We start from the raw sequence: 27,424 nt of genomic DNA on the forward strand, positions 1-27,424 counted from the left end.
ACTTCCGCACCACCGCCCCATGAATGAGCGCCTGCCATAGAGGAATCGGATTCTGGCTCTATCTTTTATCGTTGTCTAGCCGACTCACGCCCGGTGCTCTTTCGACTGATGGTCTGCAAGATGATAACCCAATCCAGCAACTTGCTTAGGCTGAGTAACCAACCCACCGGCTGGCCATCGCACCAGTCCTCGCTGGCCTTCGGGTACTCCGTAGGCAATGTGTCGTGGATACCGGAGCCGTGCCTGCCGCTACCCTTCCCGGCTGCGAAGTCGACCTGGCGGGTTCGACCGATTTCGACGCGCGGCCGTTGTCCGTGAGACAAGCAGAGCAATTCGGAGTACGTGGCGCGCGCATGTCAGTCGTGTAATGGTCATCTCCCCCTGTGGCCTCGGGAACTCCGCTGCCCACTAATACTGCTGGCATATCGTGGCTTCCCGTGGTTTGGTACCAAATGATATAGGACTGCCAGGCCGGACGAAAAAGAACGGATCGGCGTGGCAGCTAACGTAATGCTGATGTACTCATGCGCCTTCCCATCGGAATTGGAGCATCCAAGTCACGGGAGCGCGTTTCTTGCTTGGGGTCAATGGCCTCCGGAAAGCCGTTCAGACATTTGCGGTAGCGGTTGCGAGCATCGAGGTCGGGGGGACGAGGGGGGACGTAGAAGTCGCCTGTATCTGCACAATCGAATATCAAATGGCAGTCGCTGTACTCCAGAGTGGCCTAACAGATTCCTCTTCGTCCCTTGCCAATGACAGAATCATCGGGTTTGATAGCCTTCAAATGCTCGGTACGGATAACTAATACAACCCGTCACTTGACTAGAATGACTAAGGTGATGCGATGCTTGTTTACAGCAAGATGCAGCGGAAAGGACTGGAAGAAATATTGGGCCGGAATTGAGCTGCTTGAGTTGGGAATGACTAGACTTCGTGGGAGAGATCTATGCATTTCCCAACATGCTTAGGGGGTACAAGAAAATTCAGGGTCGCATAGCCATATTAGGGGAACAATGCGCATATGTAACTGAAGGGAAATTGGAAATCGTATGCATACTTACTCGCTGCATATGCAGAGCGAAGATGATGCACCCCTTAGTCGGACAGCCTGCCCATACTATGGGAGCTGCCAACCGTGCAGGGGAGTCATGCCCGTATTGAACTTCCCAGCATGTTGAGGTGAATGTACCTCGAATCATTGCTTCTTCCTAGATGCCCAATGGTATTAACAGGGAAGCAAGGTTGTTGACATCCCGGCTGTGGCGCTCGTGCTCTATGACGGACAGGTGCAGCAATGCACAGTCTGACGGGATCTGCACCGGCAACCGTTCTGCTGTTCGGAGAGTAACCGATAGGGAGAAGCAGATTAATATTGCAAACCTAGAAGATCACCGAGGATCACGAATAATGGATATATCATATATCCATGTCAAGATCATTTGCTCGTCGCCTGACAATGCCACAAGTCCTGGTGCCGAATATACGTGGGCTCGGTAACCTCACAATTTCGGAACCAGGCAATTGAGGGGAAACGTCTCTGCAACGGAGCGCATCGCGAGGTGGTACGAAGCGGCAACGACCGAGAAGGCAGCTTTGGGGCAGACCTCTCAAGGCCTGAGTTCGCAAGTATCCTGCCGGGGCGGGGTGGGGGATTGCTTCTCGTGATAATACCACGGGATGCCCACAACCGTGTTCGGACAAAGACTGAAGGTGTCATTGGCCGGCTCGTAGTGACAGGCGGTAAAGCAGGATTGGAAGCAGGATGATTCTACCCGCAGGGCCGACGGCGCTTTATGGGATTGGGCAGAATCCACAGTGGTTCGATAAGGTAGTCACGTGGTAGCCTCGGTGCTTGAAGGGGCAAGTGACACTCGCTCTGCTGACAGACCCAACATGCCAAGTTCGGGATGAGCACTGCAGTTCTGGCCCGAGATCGGGATGCCGAACTGTGGAATTTGGACAACCACCCCCGCACACCACCAAATCTCCCTGGTTGCTTGCCGAATGGGTGTTTTAGCATGGCCGTTGTCGCACAGCAGCCGGGAATCATCGAGTTGCTTGCAGACCGATTGTGGCACGTGAAACAAACGCCCGACGCTGTGTCATGATCCGTTTTGTTGTCGGTTGCAGCTTGTCATGGTTCCCTTCGAGTGTTTGCCGCAGTGCTGAATTATCTTGGTATCGTGGTGTCCCGGGTACGCTGCCAACTGTGTCCAAGTTCTGAGTGCTTTCGAGGGACACGTGAGTGTGAGCAAGGAGTCTAGCCAGTGAAAGCATGCATTCTCTCAGTATCAGGGATCCGGCTAGGCGAATCATACCGTCACCCGATGATCCACAACCCGGGAGACTAAACAAACTTCGGGCCACCGATGAGTCCATCGATGGCGGGGACCTCCACCAGGGATCCAGACCTTGCTTGTCGTGAGCCAAACTAACCCTTGTCGCCACTCTGCAGGTTGGCTTGCCGGTTGACATCGACCTGCCTAGCTTCTAAATAGGTAGCGCGAACCTTTATATATGCAGGTGATATGGCCGCCATTGGGGTGATAGTCGTTATCTCTTCTTTCCCATCGTGCTACCCGACTCAACTCATCATTCCTGCGGGGCTCTGCATTTAAGAAGTGTAAATAATCTTTTTTTTCTTCTGGCCCTTGCTCCTTCAGCACCTCCTCTTTCTCTCTCTCGAGATGGTGCTCAGAACTCTCGATACCGGCATCCATGGTACAACGGCACTCAACGCCGGCAAAGGCGCCAAAGAAAAGGCAAAGTCGGCCGTCCTGCACCGGCACCTGAACCATGAATTCCTGACGCTGGTCAGAGGGGAGGGGAACTACCTCGTCATGGAGGATGGCCAGAAGATTCTCGATGCCTCGGGGGGTGCTGCCGTCGGTTGTATCGGATGGGGCAACAAGAGGGTCGCTGAGGCTATCATGGAGCAAGTGCTCAAAGCCCCTTATTGTTCCACGATATTCTACACCACTAGCGTATGCGAAGAGCTATGCCGCATGCTGGTCGAATCGACCGACGGACATATGGCGCGCGCCTATATTGTGAACTCGGGTTGGTGCTAGCGCCACTGACACAGTACCGGGGCTGCAAGCTGACATGTGGTAGGATCTGAGGCGATGGAGGCGGCTATGAAGCTTGCACGCCAGTTCTTCCTGGAGAAGGACCCGCCCGAGCCGCAACGGGCTCGTTATATCTCGCGACGCCAATCATACCACGGCATCACGCTGGGAGCGTTGTCGATGGGTGGGCATGAATATCGGCGTAGAAAGTTCGAGCCTCTGTTGATGGACAACATCACTCGAGTGTCCCCCTGCTATCCATACAGGGGACAAGATGAACGGGAAACGGACGAACAGTATGTTTCCAGGCTGGCCCAGGAGCTCGATGATGAATTCCAGAGAGTTGGGCCGGATACAGTCTGCGCGTTCGTCGCCGAACCCGTCGTGGGCGCCGTAAGTCGTGCGCCTGAACTGGCCATAGCTGTGCATTGCAAACTGACGCTCGCTGACAGGCACTGGGCTGCGTTCCTCCAGTTCCTGGGTACTTCAAAGCCGTCCAGGCCGTGTGCCAGAAGTACGGTGCCCTTCTGATATTTGATGAAGTAATGTGCGGCATGGGCCGGACGGGAACACTCCATGCGTGGCAGCAAGAGGGGGTGGCTCCGGACATCCAAACCATCGGGAAGTGTCTTGGTGGTGGATATCAGCCGGTTGCTGGAGTTCTTGCTAATGGGCGGGTCATTGATGCGATATCGAATGGTACTTCGTGAGTGTTTTCCACACCATGGTGAGCGCTCAGGTGGCACTAACCTTCGTCCGCCAGGGTATTCGTCCACGGGCACACCTATCAGGGGCATCCGGCAGCTTGTGCGGCGGCCTTGGAGGTTCAGTGCATCATCCACGATGAGGGACTTGTGGCGAACGTGAGGAGAATGGGATCTCTCCTGTCGAAGCGGCTATCCGAGACGCTGGCAGACCATCCTAACGTCGGGAACATCCGGGGGCGAGGTCTCTTCTGGGGAATCGAATTTGTGGCCGACAAGCAAACCAGGGCACCTTTCCCGAGCGAGGCGCATGTGGCCATGGAAATCAGCGAGCTGGGGCTGACCAAGAACTACTCGATCAGCGTGTACCCCGGCACAGGCACTGCCGAGGACGGGATTGGGGGAGATCACATTATCATTGCGCCGCCATACAATGTGACAGCAGAAGATATCGAACTGGTCGTTTGCACAGTTGGGAGGCTAGTGGAGGACTACTTCGCCTGAAAAGAGAATTTGAAGATTGGAGGAGGGCCATTTCTCTTGGGATTGGTTACTGTCCAGGATGAGCAGGGAGGTTCCATGCCAGATTTGATTGGTCTGTGGATGGTTTGGTAGAGGGTTTGTATGTACCTATGTACAGTACCTATCTACCTATCAACCTTGGGAATTGCCACAGAACCGGGCTGGCACTCTTTAGGCTAGAGACGAAAGTTGAGAGCCAGCATACAACCTTGAAGTAGACCTAGTTCATCAATATCTTCCTCATCTTGCCAAAGCACTCAGGAGTCAGGACTAGAGAATTTGTACTTGCTCTGGTTAGCAGGTGGCGCCCAGCCGTCAGTAACCGTGCCCGGCTTCTGTGGAGTCCGGGGTCGTCCCTAGCGCAGGGTCACCGCGCCGCGCCTTGCGGGGACCAAGACAATGCCTGCATATTTGGCCAGTGGATATGCCACCTCCCTCTCCACCACTTCGCTACTGTCACCAGCACGCCAACAGTTCCTCCTTTCGCAGTTTTCAACCAGGGCCATGGCGGTTGGCTTCGCAGGTGGGCGCCACGCGGCTGACGAAGAGGCCCGCGCAGAGGTCGATGTTCTCAACTCCCGCCTGGAAAAGACGACCCAATTGACCAAAAAAATCCAAGCCAGCTTGGGCAGGCTCGAAGCTACGGGCAAGAGTGTGCGCGAAGTTGTTGGACCCCTCAACGGAGAGACTAAGAGACTCCAGACCCTCACACACAGTCAGTCCCTTCCCTTGCGTTGCGCCTTGTGCTTCGTGCCATGCGCTTTGCAAGTAATCCCACTGCAGCTCTCCCCAGCTAACGCCCTGCCACAGACATCGATTCGGTCATCACAGCCATCGAGAGGCTTCGCCAGCCGGCCGACAGCAAGAATGACGAGGAACAAATCATCCGCATGGGTCCCGATAAAGCGGGCCTCTCGAAATACCTGGCATCCATCAAGCGCCTGGACAAGGCCTTGTCCGAAATGAAGGCCTCCAACCTCCGGTCGACACAGCAGACAATGATAGATCTACAGCGGCTAGTCAAGTCCGGAAACTCTCAGCTCGAGAACCACTTTGAGAGGCTACTGCGCGGAGAAACCCCACGGTCGATCGAGCCGCTACACTTCATCACTAAAGACAAGCCGTTTCCTGTACTATCACAGGACCAGATCGCACGGCTTGGTTTGGTAAACTCATATGTCGCAGGCATCCACCGGCAGAGTGCTGGTGGTGCTGCATCCCAGGAGGTCCCGGTTGCTAAGATCTACGCCGAGATCCGAGGCCCATACCTGTCAGCCACTCTTGTCAATCTCGCAGCAGCGAGCGTGAGCACTGCTAAAAAGAACCATCTCGATGCGATATACCGGCCTGGCACCAACGGAATTGGCACATATGCACAGGCGATGGAGGGCATGTTCCTTGCCGAGTACGACAACATCTGCAGCATCTTCATGAGGGAGGATTGGGGCCCCGTCTTCCAGGCTACGTGTCAAACCTCGCTTATGGAGCTGGGGCGTACCCTGCGAGAACTCAACAACCATGTCAAGGGCCACATGAATACGGACTGCTATCTCGCATACGAGATTGTAGAGATCATCTCTGCCCTGTCGAACAATCTGGAGACCCGTACGGGAGAGCTGAAGGCATCACTTGCCGCGTCCTTGAAACCCGTCCGAGAGACGGCCAAGGCTTCCCTGGCGGAGCTCTTGGACGACACCAAGCGGCGAGTGTCCGCCCTCCAAACCCTGCCGGCCGACGGTGCACCAGTACCTATTGTGTCAGAGACAGTACAGCGGCTGCAGAGCATGGTCAACTTCCTGCGGCCGATATCGAGCATCATGGTGTCTCTCGGCGACGGGGGTTGGAAGTCCGCCACGGCGTCAAGGGGAGGCGTGGGGGACGCGATCCCCAGCCTTTCGTCGTTCGACATCGGCGCGGACGGCCAAGACATCTTCGCCCACTACTGCACCGACACCATTGAGGCGCTCATGGTGGCGCTGGACGCGCGGGCGCGGGTGATCCTGCAGAAGAAGGCGGTCATCGGAGTGTTCCTCGCCAACAGCATCGCCATTGTCGAGCGCATGATCCAGGACTCGGAGCTCGCGCCGCTGCTGGACCAGCGGCTCGGGGTGCTCGACCAGTGGCGGAAGAAGGCGACGAGCTTCTACACGGACACGTGCAAAGACGTCAGCGTGCACCTGTTCGACGTGATCCACACGAGCCGGACGGCGCGGCCGGCGAGCGGGCAGGGGGCGGTGGACAGCGCGTCCATCATGAAGGGCCTCAGCTCCAAGGACAAGGAGAACATCAAGGCCAAGTTCCAAGCCTTCAACACGTCCTTCGACGACATGGTCGCCCGCCACAAGCAGTTCAGCATGGAGCGCGAGGTGCGGCAGATGTTCGCCAGGGACATCCAGCACATGATCGAGCCACTCTACAACCGCTTCTGGGACCGCTACCACGAGATCGACAAGGGCAAGGGAAAGTACGTCAAGTATGACAAGTCGTCCATCTCGGCCGTGTTCCTCAGCATGTATTAGTCCCGAAGCTCGGCTGCTTGTTGCGTGATCCTCTCCGGTCGGGCACAAACCACTATGGCTGACGTCCGCTTACGACCGCGCGTCCTGGTGGCATATAACACACTTCCTGCATTGTATCACATATGATACATCAGCTTTGGAAGCCCGGCCAACGAACATGCCGGACGAGACAACGTGGGTCGACCACAGAACCGCATGATGCCGGGACGGCCCATAGTTGCTATCATAATATTGGGACCATGGGTTTATCTTTTGGGGCCTCCAGTCGTTTGTGAGATGAGATACCTATGCGCTGGTCGACACTTCCGGCGGGGCAAGCACAAACCCGGAGGCCCCACCTCAAATCACCTCCGAGGTTGGGCTGAAGAAGTGGACGGCGGGGTGCTCTCGTGACGAAATGCAATGCAACCAATCTATCGGGCATGACAAGGTCTGAGTCTGTCGGTCGGTGCTTGAGGAGGGAGGAAGGATAAGGAAGGGGAAACCGGGGGGGTTAAGAAGAGGGGGAGGAGAGGGGTTGGTTCCATGGTGATGAGGGGCAAGCACAGCAGCTCATAGGTGGTGGTGGTGAGCTGGTGGCTTGCGATGCGATGCGTTTTTGATTGCGTTATCTCCTTTTCCACTCCGAGGTCTTCACGTTTTTGGAAAGCCGGTGGGGTTCCATCGTCGATGTGCTTCCAGGTTTCTGGTGTATTGCAAGATACCATTTTCGTCGATTTGGGAAGGCTCGGCGTTGGAGGGGTATCTGGATTTGGCAGGGTGCTGCCCCTCTTTCTCTTAAGCTGGGTAGGGTTCTCCTCCCCCCTTTTTTGCGATATATGATGGTCCAACTGGAGGAGAGAATGGGCACGACGCCCGAGGAGAAATGCGGAGACGCCTATATGCAGCATCCTAACATAGATATCCCATGTGTGCAGCATTGCAGATCAGCACCCTGCCGATTTGGACCTGCAGGCCAATCCCCTTTGAGCGTCGTTCACCGGGGCCCATGAAGTCGGTGTGCTCACCGGTTTTCAATATCAATTATCAGTTTTTGTGTTTTTTTTTTTTGGTTTTCTAGGGGGGCCTGCGAGTGAGGCAACCAAGAGGTGCAGGACCCAAAAAGCAGGCTGGGAGTGTAGGGTGTGACTGTATAGGTATCTGTGGCGATGAGAAAGAACCACCTGTACCTAGTAATGTAGGTATGTACGTTTGAACCGCCTACCGGCTTATTCGGCGATTCCATGATGTCTTCGTCTCTTCCATCGCCTCGTCCGTCTTAAAACCCGCGCCGTCGTGTCAGCTCTTTGGCCAGGCAGCGCCCCTTCCCCATTCCGTACGACAACGGCCCATTCCTCGCCCGCCCCTCCTCGACAACACAGAGAAAGGCGGCATTTCCTGCAACCGCCTCTCTTTCGAGGGCTTCGCCGCCCGTCTTTCTTCGTGTATGCATACGGGATACCACGCACGCCGGTCGACCCGGGTAGGGTTGAGCATGACGAGGAAACGAAATGAGACCAGGGTGGTGGCCACCCCCGCCACTTGGATGGGCGTTGCTACTCTCACCGAGAAAGAAGCACTGACATGGGGAGGCCAGATACCAGCTTCGATACGCCTAGTCGGGCTGAGAAGGGGGGCTGTATGGGAACCCGAGTATATGGTACCTCGTTGCTTTTACGGTCTAATTGTATTGTACATGCGTGACGTGTCGAGCAGCAGTGGGAGTGAGGCAAAGCAGGACGAGGCAGGGCAGGACTGCATCAACAACGACATGGGGGGGTAGAAAATAGCACACAGCATACACAGAATACACAGGGTGGAAATTCAAAATGCACAGGGGTGTTGATGTGGAAAAATGCGTGAGGTCCCAAAAAGAATTCCCTGCTATCTGTTCAGATTCTCGCCTCGTCCGATGTGTGGGTATCTCCCAGATCATGATATGGATCGTCCAGTAGTACTGTAGCCAACGCCATTTCCCTAATATCCCGTCCTTGCGTTTCTCCCAGAGTCCTTCCGTGCAGAAACGAGATAACATCCCATGTATTCCCACCCAAGAAAATATTAAAGGAAACGCCACCACAATGCCTTGCCTGAACCGAAACACCGTCAAGCATCCCTCAAAAGTCCGTGCCCTGAAAAAGTATGCAATGTAGGAAAGATCCAAAGAGCAAGGGAGAAGAAAAAAAAGAGGGAAAAAGGATAAAACCCCCCTGGCAGAGCGAGTGAGCAAGGATGGTTAATACAGTCCCGAATCGTGTTCCGTGGCGCCGGCCGTGGCCATGGCCCAGCCCAGACCCATGCACGCAAACCCCAGGCTGCATGGATCGTGATGCATGATGCCAGCCGTGACTCAGGATAACGAAGCGGGCCACGACAGCACTAGCCTTGGGAGGCGTGGCCGGCCACCCCTTCCAAAGTTGCCGCGGGTGGAGAGAGAAAGCAGAGAGCGAATCAAGGCGGATCGGCCCTCCCGTGGTCGTGGGGGAGGCGAGGGGACATGCAGCTCCTTTGGATTTGCCCGTTGAATCGCTGGCCGGGTATCCGTAGAATTGTGGGCGGGTAGAAACAGACGCATGTTGTCGACGATGGGGAGGAGCAGAGTCGTCGTGAAGAGAAGGGGGAAAATGAGGCCATGCGGCGAGGGAATTCTCGGCATGCAGTCTGCAGGAAGACTGCATATGTTGCCCGGGCCACATGCAGCCAGCCCAATTGGGTGGAACTGGCCTGCCTACGAGGGGCAGCGGGCACAGTGAGAGCTGCCAGGGCAGTAGTCGTGAGTGCCGAAGTCGACGGCCTTGCAGCAGAAGGAGCAGCAGTGGTTGACGAGCGGTTGGGCTTCCTTGACGGCCATTGTGTAGATTTGGCGGTTTTTGTGTTGGTGTTGGTGTTGGTGTTGGTATTGATAGAGGTAACCTTCTTCAGGGTTGGGAGGTTGAAGATTTTCAAGTGAGAAAGATAGAGCTTGGGTGTTGGTGTTCTTATGTTCTGATGCTGCAGATGGCTGTTGCAGATTGTGGGTGCTTGGAAGGGAATGAGGCTTTATATACCACTTGAGCAAGTTCGGGAGGTGACGGGTCGCTCAGGCTTTAAATAATTCTAGGGAGGCGGCAGCTGAGGGAGTTGAGGATCGAGTTGGTAAAGAAAGCAGTGTGCGGGATACAAGCGGAGGCTTAGTATGTTGAGGATGCAACTATGTCACAGCTTCAGGGGTCCGGATTGTAGGCTGCAAAGAGTAGAGAGTACCTAGGCACAAACCCCACCCCGCCTTGCTGATGGAAGGCAACTTTAATTGCCTAGGTTGCCTTGCTGTGTTGTCCAACCTGTTGGGCCAACAGAGATACAGTTGGTCGTCTAAGGTCCAAGGGGGCTATGATAGAAACAGACGCAGCGGTGTGGCACGAGGCGGTCACGGGGGGGTGGGTAAAAAAAGAACCCACCTTACGTCTTCCTTACGTCGATAGGCGGGAAAGTCTTGGTGACGGGAAGCTCCGACCCCGCCAAGGTCCCGCACACCCGTGCCGTTACCTTTAATTCGATTATACCAGCAACATGGAACGATACATACGATTAGATAGGCACATCTATGCCTATATACGGCGTAGGATTTCATTTTTGGGACCCCTCTCTGAATATCCCCCTTTGGGCTCTTCCCCAGGCTCCCGAGTGCCAGGAAAGGAAGGGCCGAGCAAGCGCAGCAGGTGCAGGGGTGGTCCTAAAGTGATGAGGGGGAAATGGAAGAGGGGAATAGGGGAGAAGGAGAGAGGGGGAAGGAGAGGCTGCAAGTCGTCATTCTCCAGGATACAAAGTGAGGCTGGTGGTGATGATACGAGATTTTAGTGTCACTATTATTATTATTTATTATTAGGCTCCTGCAGATGCAGGCAGGGAGTGTCAAGCAAAGCTACCCCAAGTCAGTTTCATGCCTATCTAGGCATATCTTTCATTGCGAGGTTCTGTTGACGTACCTAACCTGGATCAGCAGAAGGACGTGGCCGCTGACGTCGCCCCAGCCCTCAATGCTCCCATTGAAACAAGACATTTCAATGTTCAACCATGGAAGCCAATGCTGAAGCCGATAGTGGACAGCACAGGCCAACATTAGTCCTGCCACTCTCTCTGGCTCTCCATGCCAGGTGTTGCGGAGAGAATTAGCCGCCAATCTGCATTGGGGGAGCACGTGGGCGGTTAGACGTCGCAGGTTGCGCTGCACAATGATCGCACACAAACCCCCTAATCGCACTTTGATACTTTTATTGGAAAGCTTCTATGAGTGGCCGTCTCGAGTCCCTCTAGATGGATTCTTGGCCTCGGTTCCGTCGGCATTCGTCATTCGCAAATTGAGAACCTTAACAACGATATTTAAGTCATTATTCGATTCGGCCCAAAGTCACGGCCTGCAACCAACCTGCATGGGACTAGCACTGACGGGACTTAGGGATACCCTACTGAAAGTGGGAAATCCCTTCTCCGAGCCATCTTCCTCGGTCAATTCTGAACGGCTCCAATGCAGAAGACGATGATGAGCAATGGATGCCAGCGCCGGGATCTTGAAGCTTCCGTGGAGAGGAGGAAAAGGGGCGGCACAGCCACCCTTGGTTGGAGCCACCGGCCAACTGGCCAACTGGACATGAGAATTGCTGTCTTGCGGTCCCAAACAACCCCTACTAATCACAAAACATTTGAAACCAGGCACGTCTGTCACCATCAACGGCCCTATCCGTGACCAAGACAGGGACCAAGATGCTGGGGAGGGCCGGCATCCTCAGATCTGGGAAGTGACGTCTGCTTCTCTTCCTTCGTGGTGACAACACAGTCGTCAAAGCTCGTCCAATGGCAGCCCGTGTGCCAAGCTTTTCGATCATGGGGCTCGGGCCTTCTTCTAGTTGGTTGGCTGTCACACCACCCGCTGCTCTTGAGCTTTCCACCTCTCAACTTACCTTAGTCTGTTTCCCTTCCAACCTCGCGCGCGGTTGCGCTCGCCGTCGGGTGGCATTAGACCGCGACTCTCAGTTCCCGACCTGTGCAATAGCTTCCATCCTAGCCAACTATCGGCCGTCCCATCGTCTCATGGCGGTGAAGGAATGCTACCGTGATAGCAACACTACTAGTGTGATCACAAGCGAGTCACTCAATCATCGCCGGCAAGTAGGGGAGTGGGCCAAACGGCAAATCTGGACTCTCTGGACTGCTACGTTGTACAGTACCTTTCCCGGGCATGGCATCGTCTATCTTGACCTGATCACTCCAATGCCTAACCGGCCGATATCACTCACGTGGGGGTTGACTTTGCTGTGTGTTGTCGTCCGCCTCTCCTCGTTGCAGGCTTGCACGGCGAAAAACTCTGCAATGGAACAGTCGCTGCGATAACAGGCCGCCCTAAATACCGCGGCTAATGGGGAAATGAGGCAATTGGCCACCGTTTCCCGAGCTATGACCCTGATTGCAGCGTACATATGTGACCTGTGAGTAACGGCATAGAACGTGCCCTCTTGCACATGGGGATCGACTAGAAAGCACGCAAGAATACGGACGTGGTCCCGTGGACGGGCTAAGGGTGTTCGGACACTCTGCTCTGGGCTTCTAAGAGGCCCGCTTCCGGCGCTAGAAGCACATCGAGAATGTTTCGATGCACCCCCAAGACCACGTTTTCCGGCGAGTGGGTTGCCCCCATCCTCTGGGTCCCTCCTCGAAATGATATGCGAAGTGGGGGCTGGCTGGGCACCACTAAGTATTCACCGTTCTGGCGGTTTTCGGCCTGACGAAAGCACCAGAGCAGTCCTCCTTTGAGTCGGTCATAGAACTGCGTACCATCCGCAAGATTTGAGGTTTTGACCGACTTGACATTGACACCAGCCCTCGAGTAGGATTCGCTGCGCGAGTCCTTGGCGAATTTGGTTGGCGTGGTTGGTCTACCTAACTGCCAATCTCTCCCCCCCCGTGACCACCATCGATCCGGCTGCGTGGCTCCAACGTCCTCGGCAGCTAATTATCCCACCACTCCACTACAAACACCCTGTGGCCTTGTTTCAAGTCCAGCGTGGGGCAGAGCTACGAAAGCCACTTGCTCGTACTCTGTACCGATACGGGTGCACTACTGCTGGATCACCGCCAGTCTGTCGTCATTCTTCAAACCTGAGCAGGCTTCGATGCACTCCCGCCCGTGCGGCCTGTGTGAACTTCGTCTTATGGTGGAGACGCGGCAAAGGGGTTAGCTCACCTGCTCACCTCTTGTTGCGCAAAGTCCGGCAGTGCTGTTCTTCAGGCGTAAACAAATCCCTATCTCATGGCGGGAGGAACTCATGCTTAGACGAGGTCCTTACCCTCTTGGCTAGAATGCCCACCGTTTTTATGGGATGATATTGCCCAGTCCTCCTGTGCCACATCCCTTGATCTGGAGGGTTTGGCACAGCATTCCACGTCCTCCGCAGACATTGCGCAGACGGTGATCTACTCATTGGCTGTAGCAAAGATAGATCACCGTCATTCGGTCCATACTGAAGGAGTCATCTCCGCCCTGTTGGCTTTCCTTCCATCCATGTGATAGTACTCCATATGGAAGTGGTATCCCAGCTGCAGCTACCATGCTTCGGCTTGGGGTCCCTCCGCTGTCATCTAGCCCGGTTGCAACGACCATTCGGGGCGCGCAAGGCAGGTTTCGCACACGAAACCCCAAAGCGGAAGTGAACCTGCCCGCCTGGGATGCCTGGCTTTTTCTGCTCGTGTTGTTCGAGAAATGCCGCAAGCTGTGGCTACTGAGCAGCAGTGGATGGGTTGAAGGAAGGAACCAAAGGAAAACAAGGCGCTGGCGCTTCGTTGTGGTGCCTGCGCCGTGTAGCAGAGCCAACAGTCCTGAGTGAAAGTCATGCATGCCACATTTAGGCCCTGATTTTTCTGTAAAAAACAATCGATCATTGTGGCTGCTTGTCCCAGGGGACTGGTCATGAGGCGACGCAGGGCTGCAGCCAGCCGAAATGTCGGTGAAGCCAGGATCCTTCCGTCACCCCCACCCGGTCAGGAGCTCAGAGCCGAAGCCGAGGGGAACCGCCCGGTGGACACACATACCAACGATTCACTGCCCATGCAGCCAGCCGCAGCGGAGCAGAGCAGGACGGGGCGGCTGAAAAAGAGGGAGGAAGAACACCCTAGGATAGTCGACCTCTACCGCATAGTACGCCTCATTCTTCCTTGTTTGTCAGTGCTGGCGCGGGTAGGTTGTCTTCCCTCGGCTCTCTTTCCCTTCCCTTCCCTTCTCCTTTTCCCGTGTCTGCGTGGTGTCTGTGTGTTCGGGATGACTCTAAACGGGACTGCAACGCAACACGGGCCTGATCTCGGTCAGTTTCCTGTGGTCCGCTTCTCACCCAGCCCCTTTCTTCCGTCTTTCCCCTCTCCCTTTTCCTCTCCTATCTCTCGCCTTGGGGGAAGGACAAGTGTCACTTGGTTTAAGTCTCCCATCCTAGGGATGGACCACGTTCTATGGAATCGGGGTATCTGCTGGCAGACTATTCGGCCTATTCGCCCCCCAGCCTAGCCAGGTAGTGCCACTAGGCAGTGAAAGGGCTCCCACTCACTCTGGCCAAAATCAAGACCGGGTTCGTGCCATGCAGGAGCTTGTCCACCTGGAAGTGACGGAAGCCCTGACCTTGCCCTTCTCCTTTCGCGCCGTGAGAGGTAATTACGTTGGATGTGGTCGCCCGGTGCCTATAGGCCTTGCCGTGGGTCGATCGAGAAGGCTGTGGGGGCTGTATTGACTGCCTAAAACACCATCCCTGCGGTTTTGGGTAAGGTAGATAGGGCCTTGTGCGCCAATAACAATTGAACACACAAGTTCTAGGCTCCCTCTGATCGAGTCTCCAGGACGGGTGCGTGGATCAAGGACAATGAGCCTCCAAGGTTTTCGTCTTCGCCTCTCGCATAAAGCTATGTGCTGGATATGGTATGTCCAAGCTCGAGAACCATGACCAAGACCACCTCTGCTGACTTGAGGTATCGGTTGCACTGCCTTCCAACTGACTATCCATCACTCTTACATCTTCTTCAAGGGCAGTGCCACGGCCTTGGCAAGGAAGAACTCGGGCAAATCTGCGGATATAGAGTGAAAATCTAGCAGTCGTTGGCTACATCTGCGAACTGGTCTCGTAACATGAACAGAAAGTATACTTAAATAATAGCAAGCTCCAGAGACATATCTCATATAATTACCCCTTTATCGCGCTTTGAGAAGAAGCAGCTTCTCTAGATGCCAACCACTTGGTCGCACATCAGACTCCTGCCCTTCCAGGACTCTTCCGGACCCTTGCAATTAGAGCCAACCCACCCGGTCGCGGAGATTGTTTGAGAGGACGTTGTAAGTACTCTTGGGGCAATGGGGGATGACATCGAGACTCCACACTCAGCCTCAAACGGAAAGGTGCCCGAAGTACAAGGTTGGGCCGCATATCAGGCCGCCTAAGGGGAAGGTTGACTTCTCCCCAAGATCATGTCGGGAGCCGGGGCGTGGCGGCGGCAGTCATTCAGCCCCTCGTCCACTCGTCCACTCGGCGACAAATGGAAGTCGTGCGGTGAGGTGAACTTGCGGCTTTGGAAAGATAGCGGGCCGCATCAGGGCCAGGGTGCTAGCCAATCAACGACCTTATCTGGCCTCTCGCTGGCCATCACCTGCATGAAGCCCCCTGTTCAATCTGTCGAAGTGGCATTTTATCCACTTACCTCTGTACCAGTTCTAAATCGCGCCGTCTTTCGTCGCCTGACCGCCAGGATCCCCGAGATGGAATCGGCGGGCAGGGAGGCGGGAAGGAGCGAGAAGAACAAATCGATGTGATTTGGCCGAAGTGGCCCAGAGAGTCGGATCAGCGTTGAGTTGTGAGTGGCTTCGCAGCAGCAGGAGTGCCTGGGCGAGTGCCCATGTGTGACAATATCAGATGCTGCCCAATGGCGCTGAGCTTTCACCGGAGCACGATGAATGAATTGGCCTGGGCGGCTAATAGGTTCCTAAGCACTTTCGTGCTACCAAAAGTAAGACTTATTTGTTGCGCAGACAGGCAGCCCAGGGTAGGTAGCAGGTTGCGAAACCTTGTATTGTACTGTACTCCGTACCCTGTTCCTTTTTGCATGAAAGCTAGAGCTCTCAACCCCACATCAGCAATCGCACCTACCTACCCACCTTTCTACGGTGTAGGCTGGCGGCTAACTTGCACTTGTTGGGCCTCGCTGTCTGTCTACGTAGACACTCGTTTTTGGTCTCCGCGCTTGATTACGCGTCTAGCCATTCATTCCAAGTGCCGCCTACATTGCTTGGAATACTGCTCATCCATAGCCTGGCCGCCGTGCTCGATCCGCATCTGCCACCTCAGCCATCTTACTCAAGAGCTGACCCGACATTATGACCTCGCATAAGCGGAGAAAGACGACCTGAATTACCCCCAGTAACTCTCGAACAGAGCCAACAAAGCCTCCCGAAATACCGACAAGAGTTCGGCGAGCCCTCTCGCTCGACCTAGCCTGGGTTACCTCAAAAAGATATATCTCAAATTTCCCGTGTTACAGTTAGCCATCGATCCCGCTGCTCGTCCCGCCTTGACCGATTAATTGCCCACCAACACCGCGCGCCGCACGAGCTCGTCCCAAACACAGCTTGGACATTGCTGAGTCGGCAAGCTATCAGCCTAGCTCCCTTCTCTCCTCTGAACTGTCTCCTCCCGAGTACCGAGCCGCCAACATGACGCAGTCACCCATGATCTCGGTGCCCCTCAAGGCAACCAACGAGATTGACTGGGTTACCCCGCTGAAGTCGTACATCCGGAACACATACGGGGATGACCCCGAACGCTATGCCGAAGAATGCGCCACACTGAGTCGGCTACGCCAGGATATGAGAGGCGCCGGCAAGGACAGCACTGCGGGGAGGGATCTTCTATACCGCTATTACGGCCAGCTCGAGCTGCTTGACTTGCGCTTTCCCGTCGACGAACAGCACATCAAGATCTCCTTCACATGGTACGTATGACCAGCCACGTGAGCTCGACTTCCTGAACCTTGTCTTTTGCTTGATACTAACTGTGCGTCCCGTCGCCCAGGTTCGATGCTTTTACCCACAAATCCACCGCCCAGTACTCCCTTGCCTTCGAGAAGGCATCTATAATATTTAACATTGCCGCTGTTCTGTCCTGCCATGCCGCTCACCAGACACGCTCCGAGGAGTCCGGCCTCAAGACGGCGTACCACTCGTTCCAGGCCTCGGCTGGCATGTTCACCTATATCAACGAGAACTTCCTCCATGCGCCCTCTGTGGACCTTAGCAGAGATACTGTCAAGACCTTGATCCACATCATGCTTGCACAAGCCCAAGAAGTATTCCTCGAGAAGCAGATAGCCGACCAGAAAAAGGTCGGCCTGCTGGCGAAGCTAGCCAGTCAAGCCGCCTCTCTATATGGGCAGGCCATTGAAGGAGTTCAGGACAATGTCAACAAGGCCATCTTCGAGAAAGTCTGGCTCATGATGGTTCAGGTACGCAGGCACCTTTGCTTCCGCTGGGCACTCTGAGAATACTGCCTGTCCCAACACTGACTTGAAATACCTAGGCAAAATTCAATTTGACGAGTTCCATGGCACAATACTATCAAGCTCTCGCCGACGACGATGCGAATTCGTACGGGATGGCCGTTGCTCGACTCCAACTGGCGGAAAGTCAGGCAAAGGAGGCGAACAGGGTAGCCAACAATTTTCCTAGCTCTATTCCTCCGAGCTCAAACCTGACTGCGGACTGTGCTGCTATACTGGCGGAAAACACAAAGAGACACTTGTCGACCGTTCAAGGAAAACTCGTGGAGCTGGCCAAGGATAACGACTACATCTATCACCAACCAGTACCTCCCGAGGCAAGCGTAGCACCAGTGGCTAAACTCCCAGCGGCGAAACCGATCCCCGTAAGCGAGCTGTACGCAGGGCAGGATATTCAGCGCATTACCGGTCCGGACCTGTTCGCGAAGATTGTGCCCCTGGCTGTGACCGAGTCGGCCAGTCTCTACGACGAGGAAAAAGCGAAGCTGGTCAGGGCCGAGGCCGAGCGGGTTGACATGGCGAACAGTGAAATGGCCGCAAGCCTGGATTATCTCCGCCTGCCCGGGGCTCTGCAAGTGTTGAAGGGGGGCTCCGACCAGGACATCCAGCCCGACGAGGATTTCAGGACATGGTGTGTTGACGTTGCCGACCACGATAACCCTGCCGGCATTTTCGACTTTCTGAAGTCTGAGAAAGACTCGATAGTTGTGATCCTGGATAAGAGCACGAAGCAGCTGGATATGGAGGAGAGCGTCTGCGAAAAGATGCGGTCGAAATACGAGAGCGAATGGGCGCAGCAGCCGAGTTCGAGACTAACCACGACCCTGCGGAGCGATATCCGGAATTACAGGGAAGCGCTAGATGAGGCCGCGAGGAGTGACGGTCAACTAGCCGCGAAATTGCGACAAAACGACAACGAATTCGACGAGATGCGCTCTGCGGCGCAGCGTGGCGAGATCGATGAATTATTCCAGGGGGCCGTCAGCCGCGTCCGAGGGAAATCGAGCAGCGTAAACAGCCCTGACGGAGAGCCACATCTTCTGGACGCCGATTTCGACGATGGGCAGCCCAGCGTGGTCGATCAGATAGCCAAAGTGGAAGATATCCTCAAGAAGCTGAATCTAATCAAGAGGGAGAGAGTGCAAGTGCTCAAGGATCTGAAAGACAAGGTTTGTCAGGAGAACCTCTACCTCTCCCTAGCTGGTGAGGCATAACGCTGACGTGAACCAGGCGCACGAGGACGACATATCTCAAATTCTGATACTAAACAAGAAGTCGATCGCAAATTACGAACAGCAACTCTTCCAGTCGGAGCTTGAGAAATATCGCCCGTATCAAAACCGCCTAGTCCAGGCAACCCACAAACAAGCAGCTCTATTGAAAGAGTTGAGAGCGAAGCTCAACAACTTACTGCAGGACAAGCGGGTCCGCTCGGAACAGAGCAAATACGAATCCATCCAGCGGCAGCGAGCCTCGGCAATCAATAAATATAAGCGGGCATATCAAGAGTTCCTGGACTTGCAAGCGGGCCTCCAGAGCGCGAAGCGGTGGTATAGCGAGATGAAGCAGACAGTGGAGAGCCTGGAGAAGAACGTCGAGACGTTTGTGAACAACAGGCGGTCCGAGGGTGCCCAGCTGCTGACCCAGATCGAGCAAGAGAGAGCCGCTAACAAGAGCGCCCACGCGGCCTTGGAGCAAGAGCGGCTAAGGGGGCTGATGGAGAGGATGTCCATGGAACCGCCCTCTGCTTCGCCAAAACCATCCGGGTCCTCACACCCGACACCAACACCCCTGTCTTTTAACAGTCCTTCAACGACGTATCCGAAGATGAACTTTGCCGGCCAATACCAAGTACCCAGCTCACCGCCGCCAAACCAGCCTAGCAACCCTCAGCCGTTCATGCAAACGACGACCCAGGGGTACAACCAGCCTTCGTATAACCCGAGCTCTCTCGGCCGTATTCCCGGCCCAGCATCTCCGCCGCCCACGCAGTCAACCTTTGGTATCGGCACAATGCGGCCCGGCCCTGCGTCACCCCCTCCGACGCAGACGTCCTTCTCGCATAATGCCCGACCCTTCAGCACGTACGGAAACCCGGCGGCCGCTCCAATGCAGCAACAGCAGTCGCCGCCGCCGCAGCAGCAGCAGCAGCAGAATTATGTCCCTCCCGGATTTGTGCCCCCTCCGCCTCCCCCTGGACCGCCCCCGCTCGGCCCACAGCAGACATTCCATTACAAATCAAGCGACTACTACAACATGAATCCGCATGAGAGGCCGACCTCGAGCCAGCAGCAGCATCAGCAGCAGTCGCAGCAGCAACAGCAACAACATGCCCAAAGTTCGGCAGACCCGTGGGCCGGACTCAATGCATGGAGATGAAGGTGATACAGAACGATTTGATGTGTCCGTTGCTGAGGAGTCGTGTTGCTTTGCATGGAAAGGAGTCTGGGGCTTGAATCTTGCAGTGGCAGAGCATGCAATTACAGGAGGTGATGTCACGAATTCGGCAGATGGGCATCCTGATGAAGCCGTTTCCCCTGAATACTGTGCGACGCTCGCAAATATAGCAGAATTTCTTCGCTCATGAATCAAGGAAACTTCCAAGCTGCAAGTCCCCGGTTCGACGTAAGCAGAGAGAACCCGGAAGGGTGGACATGTATGTACAGAGGGGTAAGGTACCCAAACACTTCTGTAACCTTGATTGCCCTTGGCCGGTTAAATATGGGGCAGGCCCAAAAGTGGCGTGCGGTACCCCTGGCAGGCCGCTAAGGATCCCTGTCCCATCGCGCGTACGAATTTGGAAAAGGATGAACGGCGAGGACCTAAAGATCGCGTTGGCAAGATAGAAAAATCGACCAGCAGTCCTCCTCATCTCCCAATAGGGCAAACGGTCCCTTGGACGTATCCATTCCTTCCAGAGGGCCATTACTTTCAGCGATCGATAATACGTTTGATATTCCTTCCTGATTATCTCGGAACTTCCTTCCATCCCACTCGTTTCCACAGCATCATCCAACTCCCACGGCCGCAAATACCTCGATTTGCCTTACCAACGAGAGAAGGGGCTCTCCTGCCCACCTCGTCTTAAGCACCATGGCGATCTCCCCTCGCTTGCGGTTCTTGGCCATCGCCGTGGTCTTCCACTTGGTGTACCTATTCTCCATCTTCGACATATACTTTGTCAGCCCCATCGTGTCCGGGATGCAGCTCTTCGGAGTAGAGCGGCCGGCAGAGAGCAAGGCCCCGGCAGACCGCCTTGTGCTGTTCGTAGGTGAGTGCGCCGAATCCGGGATTATTCGGGAGCGATTGGGATGAACAAGGACTGATCCAATCCGAACTCGACCAACAGGTGACGGTTTGCGCGCCGACAAAGCCTTCCAGTCACACCCCGAGCCCTACCCAGAGTCGGACGAGGACCTGGTCCCCCGACCCCTGGCGCCCTTCCTCCGATCGCGAGTGCTGGAGCACGGGACCTTCGGGGTGTCGCACACGCGGGTGCCGACCGAGTCGCGGCCGGGCCACGTGGCGCTGATCGCGGGCCTCTACGAGGACGTGTCGGCGGTGACGACGGGCTGGAAACTGAACCCGGTCAACTTCGACAGCGTCTTCAACCGCAGCCGCCACACGTGGAGCTGGGGCAGCCCGGACATCCTGGACATGTTCGAGCATGGCTCTGTGCCCGGCCGTGTCGACGCCTACACCTACGACGCAGACTTTGAGGACTTCTCCCAGGACGCCACGGCGCTAGACTTCTGGGTCTTCGAGAGGGTCAAGGGCCTGTTCGAGGAGGCGCGGGGGGACGAGGCACTCGACGCGGCCCTGAGGCAGGACAAGCTCGTCTTCTTCCTGCACCTCCTCGGGCTGGACACTACGGGGCACGCGTATCGGCCATACTCGAAAGAATACCTGTACAACCTGAAGATCGTGGATCAGGGCGTGAGGGAGATCACCGAGATGATTGACGAGTTCTACGGGGACGGCAGGACGGCATACGTCTTCACCGCGGACCACGGGATGAGCGATTGGGGCAGCCACGGCGACGGCCATCCGGACAACACGAGGACGCCCCTGATCGCGTGGGGATCGGGGGTCGCGAAGCCGGAGACCTCGCCGGAAGGGAAGGTCGCTCCCGGCCACGACGAAACCTCGTCCGATTGGAACCTGGACAGCGTTAGGAGACACGACGTCGACCAGGCCGATGTCGCCGCCCTCATGGCGTACCTGGCCGGTCTCGAGTTTCCGGCGAACTCGGTCGGTGAGCTACCGCTCTCGTTCCTCGCCGCCGACATCAAGGAGAAGGCCGAGGGCGCCGTGGTAAACGCCCAGGGGATCCTGGAGCAGTACCGGGTGAAGGAGGAGAAGAAGCAGGCCTCGCTCCTGAGGTATCAACCCTACCGTCCGCTGAGCGACAATGGACTCACCGCCGAGCGGCGCGTCGCCGATATCAAGAAGCTCATTGAAGGCGGCCACTACGAGGAGGCCATCGAGGAATCAGCCGCTCTCATCAAGGTCGGGCTGGAAGGCCTCAGATACCTCCAGACGTACGATTGGCTCTTCCTGAGGGCCCTCGTCACCGTTGGGTATCTGGGATGGATTGCTTATGCGCTTACAACGGTCCTCGACCTCCATGTCCTCAATGGCCGGAGGGAGCCGTTGCGGACCACGGCGGGGACGGCCGTGTTTTCCTCGGTCCTGGTTGCTCTTTACGCCTCTTTCATCATGTCCAAGTCGCCGGCTAGTTATTACGCATATGCCTTCTTCCCGGTGTTCTTCTGGGAGGAGGTGTATGCCCGCAGGGGCAGTCTGCTGGAGGGCCGAAAAGAACTATTCGGCCACGTACAGACCGGCGGGAGTCTTGCGTCACTGATCTTCAACTCGGCGGTCTACGTGGGTGTAATTGTGTCCTTGGTGAGCTCTCCCCTTGTCCGTGGAATCGAGATGGACCGCTCGCTAACTGGCAAATACAGGCTCTGGGGTACATCCATCGGGAGGTGCTCACTGTTATGTTCGTCATCGGCGCATTCTGGCCCGCAGCTTATGGCATTTCCTTCCTCGAAGGGCGTGTCGCTCTCGTTGCGACTTGGTTTATTTCTTGCCTGGCAATGAGCACCTTCACTCTCCTCCCGGCGATGAAGACTGAGAGCGTGAGCCTCATGTACGTCGCTAAATACGATCTTTAGCAAGAGCTTGGCTGACACGCGCTTGACAGACTGCTGGGCGGCGCCTTAATGGTCGCTGTCGGCGTCATGTATCTCCTGTTCGAGGACTTCGTCCTCTCTGACTTCGGATCAGCGCCGAAGCCATCCTCCTCGCCCAGAAACCATACCACAAGAGGGCTTGTTGGGGTACAGATCGGGCTGACGGTCCTCGCCATGATCGTCACACGCTCAAGTGCCCTGTCTCTACAGGCCAAGGCGGGCTTGCCGCCAGGTAACCAGATATTGGGATGGCTTGTGCTCGGTAAGTGCCCAGAAAAAAACAACCCCCTGAGGAAATAGGAACATTCCCCGCTGATGCAGCTTGGCAGTGGTCTCTCTCCTCATGCCTCTGGCGTATCGCGTACAACAAAACAACCACTACCTGCATAGGTTATTGGTCATCTTCCTCACTTGCGCGCCCACGTTCGTGATCCTCACCATCTCCTACGAAGGGCTTTTCTACCTGACCTTCTCAACCACACTGGTCTGCTGGGTCAGGCTCGAGCACGAGATCTTCGTGCTCTCATCTAGCAAGAGCGCCGCCACAAAGCCGGCGGCCAACGGATCCGCCGCCAAGACGACGGCTACCGAGACAGAGACAGAGACAGAGTCAGAGACGGATGCAGACGTAAAAACATCCCCGCCACCAGCATTCCGACCACTCACACTACCCGACGCGCGGGTCGCGCTCTTCTTCTTCGTGCTGCTCCAGGCGGCATTCTTCAGCACGGGCAACGTAGCGTCAGTATCGTCGTTCAGCCTGGAGAGCGTGTACCGGCTGATACCCGTGTTCGACCCCTTCTCGCAGGCGGCGATGCTGGTGCTCAAGCTGATGATCCCCTTCGCCGTCGTGTCGGCCAACCTCGGGGTGCTCAACCGGCGGCTCGGCGTCGCGCCGTCGGCCCTCTTCATGCTCGTCATGGCCGTCGGCGACGTCCTCACCCTCTACTTCTTCTGGGTCGTCCGCGACGAGGGGTCGTGGCTCGAGATCGGCTCAACCATCAGCCACTTTGTCATTGCGAGCCTGCTCTGCGTCTTCGTCGCCGCCCTCGAGGGCGTCAGCGGGCTGTTCGTCGCGGGCGTCGAGGTCGCGGCGGTCGGGGGGGAGGAGAAGGAAAATGGAAGGCCGACGAACGGCGTGGCGGCTGGTAGAACAGCTGGCGATTAGGGATGGTAAAATTGTATATGTACCTGATATGTGATCCATACTACGCAGTAGATAATGCTCCCGGATGGGGATGTTGATATGCTTGAGTTTACCACCCTTGCAATGTGATGTGTCTACCTATCCAACAGCGGGTGGCTGTGTCGGAACCCTGGTACGCTTCGAAGACTAGGTACCTTATGGGCTGGATCGCAAGGCTGACTGCACCGCGTCCCTTGCTGTAGGTCCACAGTGTTAACCTCTGCAATATGCACGGAGCATTTTCTACGAGGCTGTGGTGGCTGTGGAGGGTGTGCCTTGCTGGTTAGAAGTTGGCGTTTCTATACGCTCTCCAAATGGACAGGAGATAATGGTCGCAAGAAGGCATGCAGTGCAGCAGGTTGCTTCTCAAAGGACCTCGATCCTTGGGTGCCTTGGCAGGTGTTCCAGTGGTCATGCCTGGCGCTGTTGGACGCCCCTTTCACCTCCCAACAGCATCTAAGCGCTGTGGCCAGCCTCCAGCATCCACAGCGGTAGATCGGCATTATGTGATTGGAAGCACCCCAAGATACGAACGGGTGATAGGCATAGAGGCAGTCGGCCTCCAACATGGCCTTTGGCGACTCTGAACAACCCGGTCGGGGCCACTAGGTATAAGATCCCCGTACTCTGGCTCCAGCTTGGTGAACTGTATTCACCTCAACAGAGTTTTTTTCTTACCCCGTCACTTTTGTTTGTTTGGATTTCTTTCAACACCTTAGACTACCTCTCCCGTCGATCGCGTCCCCGTTTGCCGTTTGCCGTTTGCAGTGGGTTTCAGTTCGGAGCAAAAGGAGAGCAACAGCAGCAGCATACTCCGTCCAATATGGGGTCCATCGTCACCGATAGTGTCGGAAGCTCTGGCGTGGCTGGAGAATCTCACGGCGGTCTGGGCAACCAGTCTCTGCTTGACAAGATTGACAAACTCCGAGAGCTGAACCTTGGCAACATTGTGCCTCTTCCTCAGGTAACGAGACACAGAATCCCCAAATCACCAAGCCCGAGCCTTCACTGACCAGGATGCTTCACCCCACCCAATAGCTTGTTGTCGTCGGTGACCAGTCCTCCGGAAAGTCATCTGTCCTCGAGAGCTTGACGGGCTTCTCGTTCCCTCGTGCTTCTGGTCTCTGCACTCGCTATGCCACCCAAATCACCTGTCGTCGGGAATCGCAGAAGGGCGTGGCCATCTCCATCATCCCGCGATCCTCCGCCACTCCCGCCGAGAAAGAGCGCATGAAAAAGTTTCACACGTTTGTGACCGACCTCTCCGCGGGTGAGCTTGCCGATGTGTTTGAGGATGTGGGTGCCTATCCAACATTACTGTGTCGTCGCCATGCGCAAGTACCCGTTGACTAACCCACCCCCGGTTTAGGCCAACCGGGCAATGGGCATTCGTCCCATTGACGACGATGGATATGGTCTGGAGCCGCTGAGTACATTTAGTGAAGACATCCTCAAGATTGAAATCAGCGGTCCCGAGGTAAGGAGATCGAACAGGCATCCCGTTGAGCTTCGCTAACTAGAACCAAAGCAAAACCACCTCACTGTCATCGACGTGCCTGGCATTTTCAGGACCGCAACACCCGGTATGCTAGGTGCAGATGCGTCCGTCTCGTATTTTCTCTGACCGTTTCTAGGCCTTACTACCGAGTCCGACATCCCTCTCGTTCGTGACATGGTCAAGCGCTACATGAAGGACTCGAGAACAATGTATGTTGCTTTCATCATCAAGCCGTAAATGACTAAGTGAAAAGGGGACTGACTGTGACCACCAGTATTCTTGCCGTCGTTCCATGCAATGTCGATATCGCAACCCAAGAGGTCCTCGAGCTCGCGAGGGAGGCGGACCCTTCCGGCATCCGTACCATGGGTGTTCTGACCAAGCCGGATCTCGCCATTGAACGAGTGATGCAGCAAGCTGTGCTGGACCTTGTCATCGGGAAGCGCAATGACCTCCGCTTGGGGTATTGCGTCGTGAAAAACCGCCGCGGAGACGATACGAAGTCATCCCTGAGGGAGTGCCATGCCCAGGAGAAGAGCTTCTTCAGGAACGAGCCGTGGACCAGTATTGCCTCGATGGATCGGACTGGTGTGGAATCACTCAAGCAGCGCCTTAGCGAGCTCCTGATGGATATCTCGCGGAGAGAATTCCCGCAGGTCAAGGCCGATATAAACAAGAAACTGGCCCAGTACCGCGAGAAGCTTCACGTCATGGGACCCTCGAGAAGCGACTCCAATGCTCAACGGCTGTATCTGGGAAAGATAGCCACCCAATTCCAAAGGATTGCAAACTACGCACTCAATGCGTACTATACTGACGATCCCATATTCTCAGAGCAGCCAGACTTGAGGCTGATCACCAGGGTTATCGAACTGAATGAAGTCTTCTCCAACGTCTTCTGGGAGAAGGCCCACACCAGAGTTTTCCACTCAGACAGCGGGAAAGATAGTGATGAGAATCAATTCGGCGCGGACAAGGTGGGGTTCCGTATTCCCATCGACGAATACCCAGAACTTCACGATATCATCCTCACGGATGAATTTGAGTGTCCCGACCCGGACGACTCCTCCCTCATGGACCGCATCGAGGAAGTCTTCAACAGTAGCCGCGGGCCGGAACTTGGAACAGTGAGTGCCGAATCCCCTTCCCACCAGCCGGGGAGCAACGTGGCGTGTCGGGTTGATTGCTAACCAGAGGCTTTTAAGTTTGGCGGTTCCATTCTCGCGACCATATTCAAAGAGCAGTCGGAGAAGTGGGAGCAACTGGTACTTTCGCACGTCAGCAACGCCATCGTGCTGGTCCACCACTTCATCACCAAGCTCCTCGAGGCGACGTTCCCGGAGAAGCAGGTGCGCGAGGAGTTCTGGGACAACATCCTCCTCGACAAGCTCTGCGACGCCTACACGGCCGCCATGAAGCACGCCCGCTTCCTCCTGGCCATCGAGCGGGAGGGCAAGCCCACGACGTACAACCACTACTTCAACTCCAACCTGCAGAGCGGCCGCATCAAGCGCCTGCAAGACAACCTCAAGAACATGGCCGCGGGCGAGGAGGTCAAGCTCTCGACCATGGACCTCCTGCGGCGCTTGACGATCGACAAGAGCAACGCCACGCAGGTGCGCGAGGACATCCACGACATCCTGGCGAGCTACTACCGCGTGGCCCGCAAGCGCTTCGTCGACGTCGTCTGCCAGCAGGTTGTCGACCACTTCCTCCTCACGGGGCCCGACAGCCCGCTCCGCGCCCTAGGCCCGGACCTCGTCATGGCCCTCGGCGACGCCCAGCTCGAGAACATCGCCGGCGAGGACGCGGGCTCCAGGCGCCAGCGTCAGATCCTCGGCTCCGAGATCCAGAGCCTCGTGGAGGCGGTTAGGGTTCTGAAGGGTTAAGGAGGGAGTAAGTGGGACTTTGGTGTTTTGCCTCTTTTGTGCTTCTTTTTTGCCGCGTTTGGGGTTCGTTTGGTTCTCTTCGCCGTTTTCGTTTCTAGAGAAACCCAAATGCCCGGTAGATCGTTTCCTCTCTCCTTAAGATAGTCAAATACTCATGCTTAGCAATACCTGCTCCCTCCTCGACGCTACATAAATCCGGAGAGTGCTGGTATGTTACTGCACTTCGTTCTCAGAGTATCAACCTTGAATAGTCAGGGGCTATTGCGCGAGTTTATCATGAAGTGACTTTGTGGGTTTCGAGATT

The 27,424-nt window shown here is 55.8% G+C and overlaps 4 protein-coding genes across 4 annotated transcripts; all 4 read left to right on the top strand.

Annotated features, from left to right (window-relative positions):
* Nucleotides 1-2,136: 2,136 nt before the first annotated feature.
* QBC33DRAFT_578343 (exocyst complex protein exo70) lies at nt 2,137-6,813 on the top strand (the record flags this gene model as incomplete). The annotated part of the gene is made up of 7 exons (XM_060431055.1): nt 2,137-2,152; nt 2,749-3,060; nt 3,115-3,461; nt 3,521-3,774; nt 3,832-4,255; nt 4,784-5,009; nt 5,105-6,813. The coding sequence occupies 7 exons, from the start codon at nt 2,137-2,139 to the stop codon at nt 6,811-6,813; spliced, it is 3,288 nt and encodes a 1,095-aa protein (XP_060283187.1).
* Nucleotides 6,814-16,346: 9,533 nt separating this feature from the next.
* QBC33DRAFT_72113 (vacuolar protein-sorting protein bro-1) lies at nt 16,347-19,866 on the top strand. The gene is made up of 4 exons (XM_060433014.1): nt 16,347-16,785; nt 16,866-17,295; nt 17,370-18,518; nt 18,580-19,866. The coding sequence occupies exons 1-4, from the start codon at nt 16,508-16,510 to the stop codon at nt 19,726-19,728; spliced, it is 3,006 nt and encodes a 1,001-aa protein (XP_060283188.1). The 5' UTR covers nt 16,347-16,507; the 3' UTR covers nt 19,729-19,866.
* A 576-nt stretch (nt 19,867-20,442) lies between these two features.
* On the top strand, nt 20,443-23,715 carry QBC33DRAFT_451693 (GPI ethanolamine phosphate transferase 1; the record flags this gene model as incomplete). Its single annotated transcript, XM_060424619.1, has 5 exons — nt 20,443-20,620; nt 20,699-22,257; nt 22,317-22,504; nt 22,559-22,809; nt 22,877-23,715. The coding sequence occupies 5 exons, from the start codon at nt 20,443-20,445 to the stop codon at nt 23,713-23,715; spliced, it is 3,015 nt and encodes a 1,004-aa protein (XP_060283189.1).
* An 841-nt stretch (nt 23,716-24,556) lies between these two features.
* On the top strand, nt 24,557-27,355 carry QBC33DRAFT_587156 (P-loop containing nucleoside triphosphate hydrolase protein; the record flags this gene model as incomplete). Its single annotated transcript, XM_060431508.1, has 7 exons — nt 24,557-24,697; nt 24,772-25,029; nt 25,103-25,210; nt 25,262-25,316; nt 25,368-25,440; nt 25,506-26,358; nt 26,437-27,355. 7 exons carry the CDS (start codon nt 24,557-24,559, stop codon nt 27,118-27,120), a joined length of 2,172 nt encoding a protein of 723 aa, XP_060283190.1. The 3' UTR covers nt 27,121-27,355.
* Between the last annotated feature and the right edge of the window lie 69 nt (nt 27,356-27,424).

This window comes from Phialemonium atrogriseum (genome assembly GCF_030411735.1).
Source record: "Phialemonium atrogriseum strain 8032-3 unplaced genomic scaffold QBC33scaffold_13, whole genome shotgun sequence".
Lineage (NCBI taxonomy): Eukaryota > Fungi > Ascomycota > Sordariomycetes > Cephalothecales > Cephalothecaceae > Phialemonium > Phialemonium atrogriseum.